Source organism: Nymphalis io, chromosome 2, assembly GCF_905147045.1.
Source record: "Nymphalis io chromosome 2, ilAglIoxx1.1, whole genome shotgun sequence".
NCBI classification, from domain to species: domain Eukaryota; kingdom Metazoa; phylum Arthropoda; class Insecta; order Lepidoptera; family Nymphalidae; genus Nymphalis; species Nymphalis io.
The window spans coordinates 478,514-496,126 of NC_065889.1; the positions used below are offsets into that span (position 1 = coordinate 478,514).

Here is a 17,613-nt window from a genome sequence, read left to right on the forward strand (position 1 = left end):
CGTAAATCACTACCGTTCATGACTCTCAGAACTAAAAAGTTTAAAAAAACAAAATAAACTGCGACATCTAGCGTCGAATCGCTGAAGCTTAATTTTGATGCGATGATAACTGCTTACGCGAAAAATAATGAAACAATCCACACGCATTCACCAATTACGTATTCAATTAATGGACATTAACTAGTGAATAAGATACATTGAAATAGTAGACAAAACGTGTTTCGTCAGCGTACACCCCTCCCCCTATTACCAAATTCACTAACCTTCTCATTGCTTTCTCGCAAAATATTTTCATATTTTACCTATCTACCGACGCCATTGACAACTCGTTCATGGGTCGCGAGGGTGTGCGTTTGGATTATTTTTAATTTATTTACAATTTTTACGTGCAATACACAGTCGGCCATCGAGGCCTAATAGGACGCCTTCGTACCAATATGGCGTCCGAAATTATTTAAAAAGAATTTTATGATAAGACTAAGACTAGGCTCAATTAAAATATTTTTAACAATAATTTCCACAAGGTGCTGTTAAAATTTACATTGAAATTTTAAGTACATTAATTAGAAACTTTGATTTTTTAACAACATCAATTCGACTAAAATTATTTTAAACCTTTCGAGCATCTTTTTAAATGTTCGCTCAAACATTTTGCCTACTAACCGGTAACTCTTATACATTTCACACTAGCCGAATTATAAATTCTGAGAGCTCTCCCCTGCCATCACGTGGTCCATTCATTACTACTATTATTCGTTTATAATTATGTATATTACAATAAAATTTGTAACCTATAGAACGAAATTTCCTAAAGAAGGAAAAAGTATCTCACGGTCACGAAATCCGCGCATCGACTCGGTTGTATAAGAATCAATTCATCAAACGTGTGAGACATTTGTAAGTGGCAATAATTTAACTAATTTTAAATATTTGAATAAATCTTCAGTGAAGTTCTAATAAGGAGTCGGACGCGTGGATCCGGCCAACGGCATACTTTCACAAGACGAAATAAATAAGTTAAAACTTAAAGTAATATTTACAAAAGCGAGAAATAGATTTCGAAAGAAAGTAACTTTGAGAATTTCTCCTACCTATATAAAAATACGATTAAAACTCCTCTTTATCATATGTTAAACTTTAAATCACATGGAACGGGCACTGGATTTGATCGTAGAAGTTTGGACACTGAGATCGTTCGCTTACACCGAGTTCAAAACACAACACTGGGCGTGTGATCGACATTGCATTTGATACATAAATCTCTAGTATATAAGCCGTGCTCCGATCGGTCCGGTCGGGCCGGTCGGATAGTTCTGCGTTGCGTTATTCCGTCGGTCCCATACTTAGCACCCATTTACTTGACATTCGATTCTCTTAAGGCTTCACTAACCCTTTTCGATTTAAAGACGAAACAACGCGCAGTCCCTCGCGTCAACGATACGATATTTAATAGAGCCTTACTAGCTAATAAATTGATATACTTTAATTTGAATATAAAAATATTGCATAACATTCAGGAATTACAGTTTTTATATGCCGAGGACTGCGCGTTGCGTCGCCTCCATTTTTGGACGCGCACCATCTAACAATTCCTCTCTAGTCGTAAATAAATCATATTAAGTATACACCAAGTTCATAATAACAGTAAACATATACGAAATCTTGATTCGTCTTTGTATTTGTGAATTACAAACTCAACGTGAACTAGGCTACGGCTTCACCTGATCCTTTAAACGACTATCTAGTAAAAAGTATCATGATTCATTAACATTGGACCACAAATCGTAATTAATTATTAATAATATTTATTCAGGTAACAAAAAATAGGGGTCCCGCGCTGATGCGAAATATTATATCACAATAGAATTTTAACGATTTTATATCGAACTCATCTGATATGCTGAGAAAATATATTTCTGTTATAAACATATATATGAATACTATACATTTTGATATGTCAAATGAATGGCAGCCCGGAACCCCTGCAACAGGCTTATAGTAAATTTAAATAAACGAAATAAACTAGAACGTGTTCACTTAAAACAGCTCACTTAGAGTAAACATCTATTTTTAATTAACACAATTAACTCACAAGTATTACATCTTAAATATAAAGTTCTCTAACAGAAAGTTGGCAGTTGTTTTCAGTACTCTAGGTAGAATTGTTATTCCACGAACAAGAACACTAACAATATCAATTGAAAATTCGGTTTCAATCGTTAAAGAAAGGATACATTAAGAACAAGATAGAATTCAGATATCGACGACCAACGTGCACCTTTAGGGGATGATGATTATATAAAATTCAGCTAAATTGTACTTTAAAAGGGACATTTATAATCAAATAGTAAATATAATTTTATCTAAAGAGAAAGATTTGTCTCTGGATATTTTGTTTAGTTTTTTAAATTTTCATCCCCTACGGGTGCGCATGGCTCGGTCACAACAAAGGAACAATGTAGCTAGATAATTGGTAGATAAATTGAATTAAATAAGTATTATATATAAATATCATTGAGGTCGACAGTTTCAACAAGGTGTAAATATGCGAATGGCTGTAAAAAGCACCAAAGAGGTTACATTTCATCTGAGGGCGATATACGATATTTTCATAATTATAATATAAACATTTTTCATTACGTAAATATTTCTTTAATATAAACTCTTATTTAGACTATAATATTACTTATTGCATATTGTAAAAACTGTTTTTCGAATAAATTGTATATTCATAATATGTAATATTATTTTTGCGTAGTTTTGAGGTAGGAAGTTCTGTGGGGTGCCCGGCGCCGGTTGCGCCGGCGCACCTCGTTACAATATCAGTAGAAACGTTACAAACTTTTAAAAATTCGTTTAACATTATACAAAAGTCACTCCATACCATATAACATCTAGCAAATTTTAGTGTACCTTTCTGAAATTCCCCTAAAAATAGGTATATATAAACATTTGAGCAATCAATTTCGTCTCTCCTATTCTGTATAAATATTTAATTCAATAATAAACATTATATTAGTTCAATTTGAGAATAATAATATTTATCTTAAGAACATTATTAGAAGCGATCGGAAAGAACGTAATGCATGATGACTTGAAAAATAGACGATATTTACTATTTAAGTAGTTAGTGAAAAACGTATGAAAGAGCGAAACGAATAACGACTCCACGAATAGTTACGTATGAGAGAAAGTCCCGTTCAAACGTCCGAGGTGCACCCGGGCCCGGGCACAGTCTACGCGAGCGAGCAGTCGATCTCCACGATGTCCTTGGGCACGTCCACGAACTGGTACACGAGCCGCTGGCCGTCGACCTTGGCCAGGATGCCACGCTGGTAGTAATAGCGCAGCGCTCGTCCCATCGTCTCGTAGTTCATATCCGGTTTATTCTTGTGCAGGCCCCACAGCCGAGATACCGCCTTGGAGTCTACTAGCTTGAACACTCCCTTCTCGCGGTTTGTCCACTTGATGTAGCGCGGGCAGTACTCCCGATCCTGGAGCAGCTTGAGGAGGAATTCCCACAGGTAGGTGGTGGACCCCTCCCGGCTCTTGCGCTTGACGCCGGGTGTGGGCGGCGCGTCCGTGCGCGGCCTCTTTTTGGGTTTGAGTTTGTTGTGGTGGTGGTGCCTCTGGTAGTCGCCGAAATCGAATACCGGGTAGGGCAGGTCATCGTGCGGCAGTGGTGGCGGCGCAGGCGCGGCAAAGTGGTGCCCGCCTCCGCCGCTGTACCCGTAGCCGTACGCGTCGCGATCACCCACCGTGCCAACTGAAAATAAAGGAGAAATGCTATTAGTTACCAGTTAATAAACATCGGGATAGAGTAGAAAAAAGTAATATGAGCGTTATAGTTTACAGTAACTTGTAACTTCATCGCTTATATATATGTATCTACTTGTATATATATTTTACAAAGGCATATCTTGCTTGTATCGTTAGTATTTACCACTACTACAAATTAATCTTTGCTAGTTTCATAGAGAAATGCGTAATTTCAATCAGCAAATACCTTATCAACGCGACATATAATTATGTAAATGGTAGTGTTAAACATGACCGTACTTGTATATCTTATAGGAAATTACTTAAAAATTGATATTGCAATGATACATTCTACAATATAGTTTACAATCTACAAACCGGTCGGTTAAAGTGAATGCCGCAATTTTTAAGTGGGTTAGTCGATCGACATTTGTAACTTCCTGTATTTATAATGTTTTTTTACACGAAATTCAGCTGAAACTGTTTCCTAATCCGTCGTAGGTTCTGAATATTCCACACCTTACTATTTATTTTGATAAATTAGTTTTTGTTTTAGCGAAAACGTTTTCAGTTTGATTTATTTAATTTTGAAAATTGCTGCTATACTTTTAATAATAATCTAATCTTGTGATTGTACAATAATTATTATTTAAAAAAAAAACAACAATTTAAAAAAATATTATATATATTAATAGTTACCTAATATTCAATTGCTTGTGTGAGTAATGTTATTTGTTATTACAATTAATAAGAAATTGTATATTTATTCGATTCTACCGCGGGATTTTTGCGTTATTAATTTTGCTATATAGTAAATAACGAAGGAGCGGTTTCAGTCCGTTATTTAGGTTTGACAATGCTTGAGGATAATACGTAGGTATTTTTGTTATTCCCCTAATAACAAATAGCTTATGTAATTTAATTTATGAAAAGCCTTAGAAAATGTATCGGATATGTTCGCGAAATGTTATAAAGCATAAACATCAAATGATTAATGATCATAACAGAGTATGCAGACGGAATAATTCCTTTGAATCGTAATAAAATCATATTCTAATTTTAAAAGTTCAAACTTTAATTTAATTTGGGTTTATGGTTTATACTGTAATTTAAAAATAATTTTATTAAAGTACGTATTTTTTATTGAGCATGTATAAATAGGATACGTTCTAGTTTAGACAGAGTTCGAGGAAACCCCAGTGGTTTTCAGTGTTGTCTTTTATAAGATTCTTAAAACATTTTAATTTTTCGAGAGATAGGAATTTCCTTGTTTTATTTTCAGTAAATAATTTTACTAGTTTAATTAATGTTTTGGTGTTTATTTTTTATTATCTTTAATAAACACTGTCAAATATCTTTTATCACTTTATTTAATGCAATCCTTTATCCATATACTTAATTTTATTAAGTTTTTTCGTTTTTTTTTAATATTTTTTTAAGAAAAATATATTTTTTTATAATTATCCGCATAGTAAAATGTAGGCTGCAACATATTTCTCAATCGATAAAACAATCTAACAGTTATAAAAATCCAGCAAACCGTTTGATAAGAGTGTTGAATAGATAAGTGTTGGGTTGCGTCAAGTCGCCTTGACCCCGATGCGGCCACTCGCTTGTGTTTTCCTTTAGGTACATGCGAAGCCAGTTTTACTCATACGCGACAATATAAAGATACATTAACTAAATTTAAAAAAAACAAGCCTCTCATTTTCATTTGTAAGTCATAAATAATAAATAATAAGTTATGTAAAAAAGATTTTTTAAATCTTTGAATGTTGTGCTTAGAACTATAAAACCCGACCGCGTTCGGTATTTCAATAAAAAAACATCTGTAATACAACGGATGATGCGGAAAACCGTAAAACTAGGTTTTGTTTGAGTTTGCTCTTATTACTGGATCTTTGAATTTTTCTAATTACAACAGTTCAGTAACACAGAACAGACTATAAATAAACTCGAATATGACGAATGGCTACAAACCGGTAAAACCGTGCAGCGCTGTGGTAATATTTGAAACAAGCAAATTGCCAATTCAAAAAAATGTTAATTATATTCAGGCATTTCTAAACGATAAGATAATAAAGTTTTTAAAATCACAGCGTTAATACTTTTATATAAATATTTAGATTCTAGTTGTTTTTTAAGATAGGGTTTCATTAGGTCGTGATCATAATTGTACGATGTTTGAAGCGTTTTAATAACTAGTCGAAATTGGAACTTCTAAATATTGTTATGTGTATTATTATTTATTCACAGTACTTTTGTGAATATCCTTTTTTATTAAAACTCCAGTTTGATTTAATTTATTTGCTTTTCATAATTCCAGTAACTTGTTATTGCAGAAGTTAAAATTTCAAAGTAATTTTAATGCATGCAAATGTCAAGTTTATTTGGTCTGCGCGCGGTAAACACTACTGTGTCCGCGTCCGTCGTCCGCCATTTTCTTTCTAATATTATCTAACTCGCGTATTTTCGCGCGGCTTATCGGCAGGTCATTTACCCCGTTGACACGTGTGTCTATTTGTCATGTTCGTCTTACGTAAGGATAAGTCTCATTAAAAAAGTACCCTATCTTATTGTGTACCATCCATATACAGATAATTAAAAGTATAGATATTAAATTGTTATACAAAATGGCTGACGATTGGGCGTGAGAAACAGCCTTCGTCATGCTAAGTACATATTAACCTTCTTTGAATACTTTTTAAATGTATTTAACATGCGATATATTGAACTCGCTAATAATGTTTTTATTAAATAAGGAAATGATCATTTTAGGTATGAAACTTAATATAGACATGTTTTGATAAAACAGAAATAATAATAATTTGATAAGCGTTTCAACTATGCTGTCGTAAATTAGATTTAGATTTAATAAAAGAATGATACAAATTTAGTCACACTTGAGAATGTTAATCAATTAATTACGTTCGGTTATGTATTTCTTTACTATTACGTTGATCAACATTAAGTCAATTGAGAATTAAGAATGAGTGAACATTAACTGAAGTAATAATTAGATATTAAAACTAAATAATAAAAACAATGTCAATTGTCTGTTTGTAATTGTATGTTGTAAAACAAATAAATCAACGAAAATATTTATATAGATGTAATGTGATATGTATGTAACATGTGATTCATACAACGTTTAAGCACACAAACGAGTATGTACATACGTACTATTACATTTATATATGTAATTAAATTTCATGTCTCTCCGCATATATACAGCGGAACGGACGGGTCTAGGTTTTAGGGCTTCCGGCCTCGTTTAAAAGCAAAATGTTATTCCAACCTAAAAAGCAAGTACATGCCGCAATCTAAAAGATAAATGAAATGATAACGGATGGGTTAGCGTATTGTATTCATATATTTACGATTTAATGAACCGTTCCACGTACGCTGTATCCCTGCCCTGGGAACACTAGCACAAAACATAACAAAAAACACATATATTATGCGCTGGCGATTCTATTTTTAGCGGATGCGCTGAACGCATCCTACTGGTTTAACTGCTGCAATACCAAGGTTACGGCGTCGTGCGCGCCCGCCCGTACATCTAGTGTCATCTTCACTCCCTTGATGCGAAAAGAAAACTACTCACCGTGACGTCCGACCGAAACTGGACTCTATCATCCAGTGTTACAGGCTATAATTAAAACCATCGGTCACTATGACGGTATTTTATTCCCGGATACAAGAATGCGAACGTTAGTGGAGGAGGGATACAACCGGTCTCGCATCCCGCACGCAAGAAATAGGTTACCCCACAAACCTCTTGTGATACAAACACTATTGTTTTATCGTCTATAGACTCATATATTAGCTCCGGACGTGAACATTAAGCTCGCTTCGCACTAGGTCTTAGGACCTAACTTCTAAAGCGTCAGTATCCAGATAAATAATCTCATTTAATGATATTAACAATTGGAATTCACTTTTCTATTGATATGATGAAATTTGAAATGCGAGTGTTTAAGATGATTGGCAATCGCCCAGCGTCGTCACTGACTCGCAGATGATATATCTGTGACGATGCACGCTGATAGTGATAAATATAATAAGATAAGATTGGGTACATTTCCTCCAAGCAACTGCGTTAGCGTGTTTTTGCGAACAACAAACATTATCTTGTTAATATTTTTTGCCGGAAGAGATAACGCGAATTGCACGGATTATGATACACGTAACGTTAGTGTGTGTTGTACGATTTTCTTTGTTTTAAATATATCTACCCAGTAACGCTATTAATAGCCCTAGAATTTGCGTAGGGCACAGTTTCAATGGTAATTTCATCTGAATAATTTTGTTCCTTTTCGGATGGCCTCATTCTTTCGCAAGATTGTTAAAATTTCCAAATTTAACGAAAAATCCTATTGAATAATTTTATCTATCGCTTTAATAGTTTGTCTGTTTCATTCACCGATTCCTTTTGTCGGTTAAAACAAAAGCCAGTCGCGACTTGAACGGACTTAAAAATCTGCCGTCACGTGGGAAGTCGTACATAGCTATCCTAGTTTGATTGTCATGCATAAACAATGCAATTTTTATTCAGTCACATCCTCCCATAGAGTCGTTTACAATGGCTACATCTACGTACGTTTTCCTGTGCCACCGGAAAGCGGTGTGCGTGTTTCTAAGAGTGCATATCTCGCGTGTGTGCGTGCGCATGCAGACGGGCGTCGGATGAGGCAGGCAATGACCAGGAAATGACGCCGCCGGTTGACCTTCACACACACGCGCACACACACAAAGCCTGCGCCCGCGCATCCCTCTACTCCTGTCGCTCCCGCTGCTTAGCGCTTACAAGATTACGCGTCGCGCTTTGTGATTTTCCTTATGTCTTATTTTTGCATCTAAATGCAAATTTTATTTAGTGGCGCTTATAATTACGAACGAAAATATGTTTGGTACTGATTACAAATAAATGAATTATACCTATTGCTTAATTATTTTTTATTACAGTCATAAGATAAATTTATGTTTAGTCATTTCTATCGATTTGATTTCAAAGATAATGATGAATACCAATTATTAAAATTAAGATTTTTTCAAATGATACGTGTCATATATTGTATAAATTACAGTCTTTTGACAAGATAAAATGTTCCGAAGAAAATCGGCTTGAATCTGTTTTAGTTATATTGTGTTAAGAAGTAAAAATATCTTAATGATTGATAGGAAAAATGCGCGTAGGAGATCATCACAGTTTACAGTATAAAACTTTTAACTGTATATTACACACACTTTTTACACATACAAACTGTTCTCATCGCCTTATCCGAGCGAGCAAGTTGAGGTGATAAATTGTTTTGATTTCGTTATCAAGGTGACTTTGTCCGGATAATTTATACAAATTCTGTCCGTATTTGCGATAAAAAAATTATTAAACATAAACATCTCTTCATACTTTAAAGAATTTTTATGTGATGGATATATCCTTTGTTACTTGTTACGTACGGAGGATATTCAAGTCACATATATTATAAGATATATTACAGTACAAAATATAAAAAAATATAGTCTATATGACGGAAATATATTAGTTTTTATGCCTTACATTTTTATAATCTTAAAACTGTAATTGTTTCCTTCACTTTGTTAGTTTTAGTTCGCTTCGTAAGTTGTATCTTATAACGTTACTAGGCATATTGAGTTTGATTTCATTAATCTACTTACAGTACCGACAATATAAATTAGATACGCTTTCATATAGATATATAAGTAGTGGCCGCGACTTCGTGACGGTACATAACTGTTGTGGGAACACTTTTACTATCCCGGACAAAAATAATCTTATCCGTTGACACAGATAAATCTATCACCATGCTGACTTCATTACAGAATATACTCGAACGTTCCATGGATACAGACACAAGAGTATTTCAAAATTTGGCTAATTTGTCTGTTATTAAAATATTATATTAATAAAAGAAAATATATATTTTCATATTTCAAAGACATTTATTTCAGTAAATGAAATAAACTTACTATGCATTTACAACATTTCAATTTATTGTTGTAATATAATATAAATGTTACCAGATAAATAGGCTCGTATCGGTGTTTCATCTTGAATAACATCGATAACATAACTTTTAATCACTTTTAGCCCTGGTATTTCTATTGATGTAATAATATTAATTGGGCTTATCAATATTTTCACTTACCAAATAAAACTGGTTATAAATTTGCGTATGTTTTTCTTATGTACGATTGAAATATAATAATAATCGATTGTCTTGTTGTATGGAGATCTTAACTTTGGTAAAAGTTTGTTCTATCTTTATTTATAATGTATTTAGTTTTGGTTACATATAGATCGAAGTTATTTTTTTTTGTCTTAATTTGTAAATATAGTGATTGTTACATAAAACGGGTGTGTTTCTTTAAGTATTAGTCAGTACACGCTTTGAAGTGACCGTATGCTGTAGAGTAGCAATACAACTAGAATAAGGGAAGCCATAGATTAATTATTTGACAATTACGTTTATTTATATCATAATGCCTATGTCGACGTTCGCGGCGAACTTGTGTTGCGTTAAGTAAGGTCAGCGCTGCGCGGGCACATGCACCTTACGTAACCGATAACAGAGGGCGACACTTGTATTGGGGTCACGTGGGCGTATTGTGACACGGTATTTCTGGATGGAATTTAGATTAAGAATCCCATGAATATTCTAGAACGGAAAGACTTTCGTAATGTAACGCGATATTATAAATCAAAAAATATAATAAGCTTTTCATTTCCTAGTTCGAAGAAATAACGTGTTGACATGTGAAGGGGTTATTTGAGTCGGAAGTTTAAAGGCGAGATGAGCTTATTGAAGTTTTATGCAAATACGATATTGCGTGTTCAGTGAAATATTTGCATTCGAATGTCGGCGCGCCGGTCGGTAGTTGTCATTGGCACAAACCGAGCCGGGTCGGTACTTGCGTAATTTGTAATTGTTTGTAACAATGTGACGTCACCGTTATGGTGTCACTCGTAATCCGTAACCTTTGGAAGGAGGTCCAAGCTTTCAATACTAATGAAAATAATACTTTTGAAATATAACTTGTTTTGATAATTGGTATTTGTTTTGTGTTTGTTTTTAAATAAACAATATAACGTATTTATCATAGTTGCGCGACCATTGTTAGTTATAGAGAGCATCATTCTTGTCTCGGTGATATCGCATGGGGTCGGGTAATTTTTAATATTTTAAGCGATTTTTTATATAAACTATATTATATCGATTCGAATTAGAGTTTAAATCATAAGAGGAATATTCAATAACGGAGTGATTGTGTTGCCAGTGTTTATTTTATAAATCACAGACAAACTATAAATAATTTACTTTTAAGCGATTTTATTAAAATTAGTAATGCGTTTAATTAAAAATATGGGTTTTGTAGTATTAATATTAGATATATAATTTATAAAAAAGTCACGTTATTTATTACGTCATATTATTATCGTTGCAATAAAATTTATTAAAACAGATGAATATTGAATATTTTTATCTTGTACTTGGTACGAAAATAAATGCATACAGTTAATTATTTAATTGTTAGCTGAACATTTAATTTTTATCGTGATGGACCGCTTTGTAAATGTTAGCGTCGACTCCACAGTTCGATGGTCGCTCATTATCTGTGTAGGAAGTGAACACTTATCTAATTCACATTTTTGTCGTTTATGCATTACGCTAACATAACTTCGCTGTATTCAGTTTTTTTTTTATTTCAACAAAACATTTTAATTTTTTTATCTGTAAGTCTGTATGAAGCCTTTAAGTTACTTGGACGATTGAATAATAATAAAAAAGATTTTTTTTGGCTTAAGTAATGTGATATTTAGTTTCCAAGAAGGAATATTTTTAAATATTTTTTTTAATTTAATAATGTATAAAATGATTACGAATATATTCACATTATTATTTTTCTTTTTTCTTGATACTGTAACAGTATATGTATAATATAATAAAAGATGCACATAAAATGTACACGTACAACATGTACATGTTTCTCTTATCTTGTGTTTTATGATAATTTAGGATGACTGTGCATCATATGATAGTATTTATAATTGATTTGACCTTTATCGATTTTTAATAAACATTTCCTTAGTAAATAAATATTTTTAAGATTATATAATCTATTTATATTCAAAACATGAAAGCGAACGAACGAATAATTACGATGACTTTCATCGAGATCGCGACCACCGAATAGGTTATCAATGGCAGGCTATCTGCCTAAAAGTTTTTTTATACATCATAATGCAAATATCGTGCCGGATGCAGTTATCAGTCCGATGTACGCGCGGCGCTTGTGTGTGCCTGCTATTTATTTAGGCCGGGTAATACTATGGCTGTATGTGTTAAGGAAGGTCAGGATCAGTGGGGCCACGTTAAGAAAGATAGAGATAGATAGAATCTTTATGTTGTATCTGTGATTCTTTATGTCCCTGTTTTATAAACATTTTCACTGTCCATGTATTATGAATATTTAAATGATAAATTGTTGAATTGCATTAAACGCATAAATAGAAATGATAATTTTTTTTGTTTGCTTATTATTTTTTATCTGTACTCAGTTGTGTTGGGAAGTAGATTGCTAGTGAAATATGCAGACTACATAGTACATGGTTACCGACGTTTGGGATTGGTCAGTTCAACTCAAAGTATCGTACGATCTTCGCAACGATTAGCGAGTTTGACTTACTGGACATTATCACTTTCCCGCGCGAACTAATGACTTCGCCTCGAAAGTCGTGTTGTTTGTCGTTGCATTATCGAAAACTACTTTTATTGTCAATTCGACCTCAACCTGTATATTGGGACGCACCGAAGGTGATCGTTGTAGAGTTCATGTACCTCGCTTACGTAAATACGTGTAACTAAAGAAAATGACGCTTTGTTATAACTAATAATATTGCTTCGGTGTTTTTACAGTTAACTAGGCAAGGTCACACCAGACACCCGTTAAAAGAATCGATCTGTTTGCTTTTCATTGTACAGCTATTTGAAGCAATAGCCGTTTTTTTATTATTAATAATTTTAAAGTATACGGCTATGATCTTAAGTAATTTATTCAATTAAATTTATTATTTTTTAGCATGTACTTTATTTTGTGTAAAGGGATATCGACACTGGAGTTAGCATCCTTACGCGACGGTAAAAGTGAGTGCAGTACGAGAGGGGCGCGGGTGGCTGATAGATGGCGCGGGTGCAGGGGGATGGCGGGAGTGTGGGCGGCGGGGCATTCGGCGAGGGGGGTGAGCTGCAACTGTTTGCGGCGCGTGGTCAATGACACGGCGACATTGCATCAACGCGCGAAGGTCACAGCGCCCGTCCCGCCACCCCTCGCGTCCTCTAACACGCCTCGCGAATTCCTGCACTTCCTTGCGGGACGCCATCTTGGATCAATCACTTGGTGGCTATGTATTGGTTATTGGCTTCAGAATACTTATTTCCTTCAAAAGCATTTAGGTACTTACTTTTTTTAAATGCTATTCATTTCGAAGCTGTAAGTGCTTTTGATGAGTATTTAAAGTAAATGCAGTCGGCAAAGCGTATTATTTACTAAACAATGTAGTAAATTGATATCTCGTATTACTGCAAATATATGTATGTATAATTTAGCTCAGTACAAGTAAGCTAAAGTAAAGTTTATATAACTTAGTAGAAAAGTCATATTTTACATATTTTGCGAAATAAAGACATCATAGCGCTCTATTACTGGTACATTATACATTATATCGTTTATTATCGATGTTAATCGAAGACAAGGCTCATTTAATAAAGGTTAATTATCATATTGAAACCTGCAGCGTCTACGCAGGTTGCGTGTTGCTCGAGAAGTTTCGCCTTCCGCTCATCTCTAATATTGGTTTCCTGCTGCCGACTGTTATCCGCCGACCGCCGCGGCCTACATACATTAATAGCTCAAAACAAGATTTTATTGTTTACATAAGCGTACCGACGATAACTAACATGGTTTTGTTAAAAAGTAATAAAAAAACCAAGTGGATATGCCACACTATAAGTATTTCTACGATTGAAAAAAGTGTTCACTAAATGTATATCCTTTACAATAACATTATAATAATGTCCTCCAGACCGATTTCGGCCACGGCGGCCAATCTCAAGAGAGATTAGCCAACTATGCAGGAGATATTATAGTGCACAAATGTGTGCGAAAACACTCTCTATTCCCTTACTCTCATAATCCGATGGGACGGCAATCCGACACGACCGGAAAGAGTTCAGGCGCAGGACCAACGGCTCTACGTGCTTTCCGAGGCACGGGAGTGTGAACACTTCCAACTTCCACACTCCGGGAGAATGAGAATTTTCTGACAGAAAAACCGAATAACTTTTTATTGGCTCGACCTGGGAATTGAACCCAGGACCTCCGGGTCTGCGGCCTTATATCAAGCCACTAGACCAACGAGGCAGTCTTACAATAACATAATATGTAAGTGAAAAATTAATAACGTCTTTAAATCGGTAACATTATGCCTTGCAAATTACATTTACTATTTTGAATTAATTATATATTAATATCTAGTTTTGTTACCTCGGTGCGAAACTTTTCAAAGTGTACAGATTGGAAAGGATTATATATTTCTTTTGGCTAGCTGTCACCTTCCAATGCCCTATATCTATTATTGTGGCAATTATTATATGGGAAGCATATTCTATTGTATATAAAGATTTGGGCGTTTGTATCTTCATTTTATTTATATTGGTCTTGAAGCAAATTCAATATAGAAAAGTTGCAAATAAAAGGTACTTCCATAGTCCCAACGCTACCTAGCTCGAAGGTTGAGGGCCAGCCACGGTCGGTCAAGGCTTACATTTTCATCGTTGCCTCACTCGACCCTGGCAACAAACAGGCCGGAACGACTTGTCGCTAATTATTATTTATTTGAAACGATAATTTTCACATAAAGACGGATAATTATACTGAAGTGACTTAATTGGAAAATTCGTTTGTACGTTGGTAACGTTTAAGCGATGCGAATTATTGGTATTCTTGAGTTTAGACCCGCGGTTTAGACGTCGTTCGGTATTTGTGAATAATTGTGGTTATTTACCGTTATTACTATAAATATAAATTACTGGAATAATGACGATTATAATATCTGCTGCTATCTTGCTTAGTTACAACGTAGACTAGAACAAACTTTTACAGCATCTTTGAAGTGTGAAAGAATAAAAACTATATTTTCTAATCAGAACCATTAAGCGTTATTAGAATAGTGTTTTGCTAATTGACGCTAATTCACTGTACCCAAACTAATAAAGTACTGTTATTATCATTTTCTTATGGTTATATATAGTACGTTTTTCTCCAGTAGATCTCGTACTTAAAAAATAAATGTTATCAGGTATTGCGTAAACGGTATCAGTTTGTATTTATATTTCGTATAATCAATACCGCAGTCAATTACTGTACAGATTAATTTCAAGCATGAAGATGTCAATAATTCATTAAAATGTCTCAATAATATTATATGATTTTTATCTATCTGCTACTTAGCTTCATGTTTAAATATTATAATTAAAAAACTTTATTTGTAATTATGTATTTTTAAATTGAAAGCATATAATTTATTATAGATCTAAGAAAGTTATCCTGATATATCTCCTGTCTGATTTAATTAAATGAAAGAATGGATACTGAGAATATTATATGGAACATCCCTAACTAAACTTCCACTAAGATGATCTTAGTGCATCGAAGCGAAAGGAGGGAAGTGTGGTGGGGCGAGTAGTGCGTCTATTTATGCAGCGCTATGCGGTCTAACACTGACCCCGTTAGTGCCACGCACGGCACAAGGATAGCCGCTTTGCCATCTCATTTTCATTTCAGGACGTCCTTTCGAAAGTAACAGGTTTAGATTTTCATACGAAAGTATTCTAACAGGTACGGAACTGTCCAACCGATATTTGATGAAATATCAAATACGAGCCATTAAAATTGTCACGAATACTTGAAAATTTTTAGGGTCAGGTTCATCATGAATTTTATACAAAGCGGTTATAATATTGATAGAGTTATTTTTATTAGAATTATATAATCGACATTTGACATTTGGATTTCCTGTGTATCGGCTATAGACTGTATAATTCTATTTAGAGTGTAAGGGGCTATGGTCTGCAAAGGGCGCCCTTGCCGCTCCGCCGGGAACGAGCGGATAATTTTAAAACGGGCAGGAAATCAGTGGAGCGCGTATGTAGGCCGCCTGGACTCTGCTGCCCCTCTGTTTTTATACCTATCGTAAAATAAGCACACGTATGAGGTTTCCGGGGAAGTAGGCTGAGATTCGACGTGAAATTGGGTCGTAATGATTTTTCATTTGATTGAATTTAGTGTGCGACGTTGTTATAGCAAGCAAAATGAAGAATTATGAAACGGCATTTCCTTAACGTTGACAACTAAACAAGTTAATATTTCGTTTAAACTAACATTTATGTACACAATGTAAGTCGAGGACAAGTCCCATAGCCATTCATAATATTATACAAAATTTCCATTCCAACATCAAAATGTTATTTTTATATGTTTCAGATAAGTTATTTAAAATGTGATGTGTTTCGGAAGGAAGATGGCGGCGGAGAGAATATTGTGCAAGTGCGTAGGCGCAAGGAGGCGTGTGAAACAGAGCACTAAGTGACGCACTAATACCAGCTCTTGTTGTTTGTATGATTCACGGGTAGGAACCTCTATGCGGTTTCGTGATAAGTGACGTTTACAAGTGGCTGATCACGTACACACTTGACAATTAATAGGTCCAAATCAACCTCCATTACTACTGCTCTCTTGTCATAGTCGCTGAGAGTTAGTCTTGACTTGACCCAAGTTGGCTTACGATGGTAGCAGGAGGGAGAGCCAGAACTACCGATTACAGCTCATGTTACTGTACTAAATTCCGGGATTCGCTCGGTCCTTTCGCTTTCAGCGGCGCGTGCGCTGCGCAACGCTCAAGGTCGCGGGCCGTTCAACTCGGATGCGACGCGAGTGTTGCGACACCGAAATATGTAATTGTAGAGGAGCCGAGGCGTTTGGCAGCGGCCGCGGCGCAAGTGGGTCGCATTGCGCAAGCGCCGGCCGAACGACAGATGGCGCGAGCATCTTCCTTGTACGGCCGACGATTGGACAAAGACTTTTAGTTCATATATATGTCTTGTGAAACGTCTTTAAAACTATACTAACATTTCTATATGTCTATCATTTCTTTAACAAATTGGTTTTGAAATAAAATAAAATGTTGTGATATACATTACATTTTCCAATGTAATGTATATTACATTGGAAATACGTCGACTAAATACATCAGTTTAGGATCTTAAGGTTTATTTTTAACAAGATTCTAATTAGCGGAAGACTATACATATATTGAATGAGAAATCCGAATTGAGGTCAAATTAATTGGTTATGTTTCCGTTCTCGAAAAATCAACCTGTTATCTATTATGAACGTTTGCTAAATAACATTGAATAAGTCTATAATCTACTTCAAAAGTGTAAATAAAATTAATTAAAAAAATAATTTATTATCTGTATTTATACTTTCATCTTTTTTCAGTGTAGTTTTAATGCAGTAAAAAAAAGCGCTGAGAACTATCAAGAGTTAACTTATAGGATGGAATAGTTCTTCGAATGTGACAAAAAACAAACAGGAAAAGTAAGTTTGTTTTCACGTAGAGTGATGTAAGTCCGATTTGGAAGTTCGCGAATGTCAATAATAACGTTCCGGTCCCCCAGCGGCGGCGCGGCAAAAATAGTCGCCAACTATTAATATGAGCGCTAGCTGCACTGCCCTTGAAACGGGACGATCACCTCGCGCACACTCCCG

The 17,613-nt window shown here is 34.8% G+C and overlaps 1 protein-coding gene across 5 annotated transcripts in view; it reads right to left on the bottom strand.

The window, feature by feature from the left end:
* Positions 1-986: 986 nt before the first annotated feature.
* LOC126778106 (ecdysone-induced protein 74EF) overlaps positions 987-17,613 on the bottom strand; it is a 161,886-nt gene continuing 145,259 nt past the window's right edge. For all 5 annotated transcript variants that reach the window (XM_050501519.1, XM_050501493.1, XM_050501511.1 and 2 more), the window contains one exon: positions 987-3,766. In XM_050501519.1, coding sequence (XP_050357476.1) covers positions 3,237-3,766 — 530 coding nt within the window. In that variant the 3' untranslated portion in view covers positions 987-3,236. The remainder of the gene's footprint in view (positions 3,767-17,613) is intronic.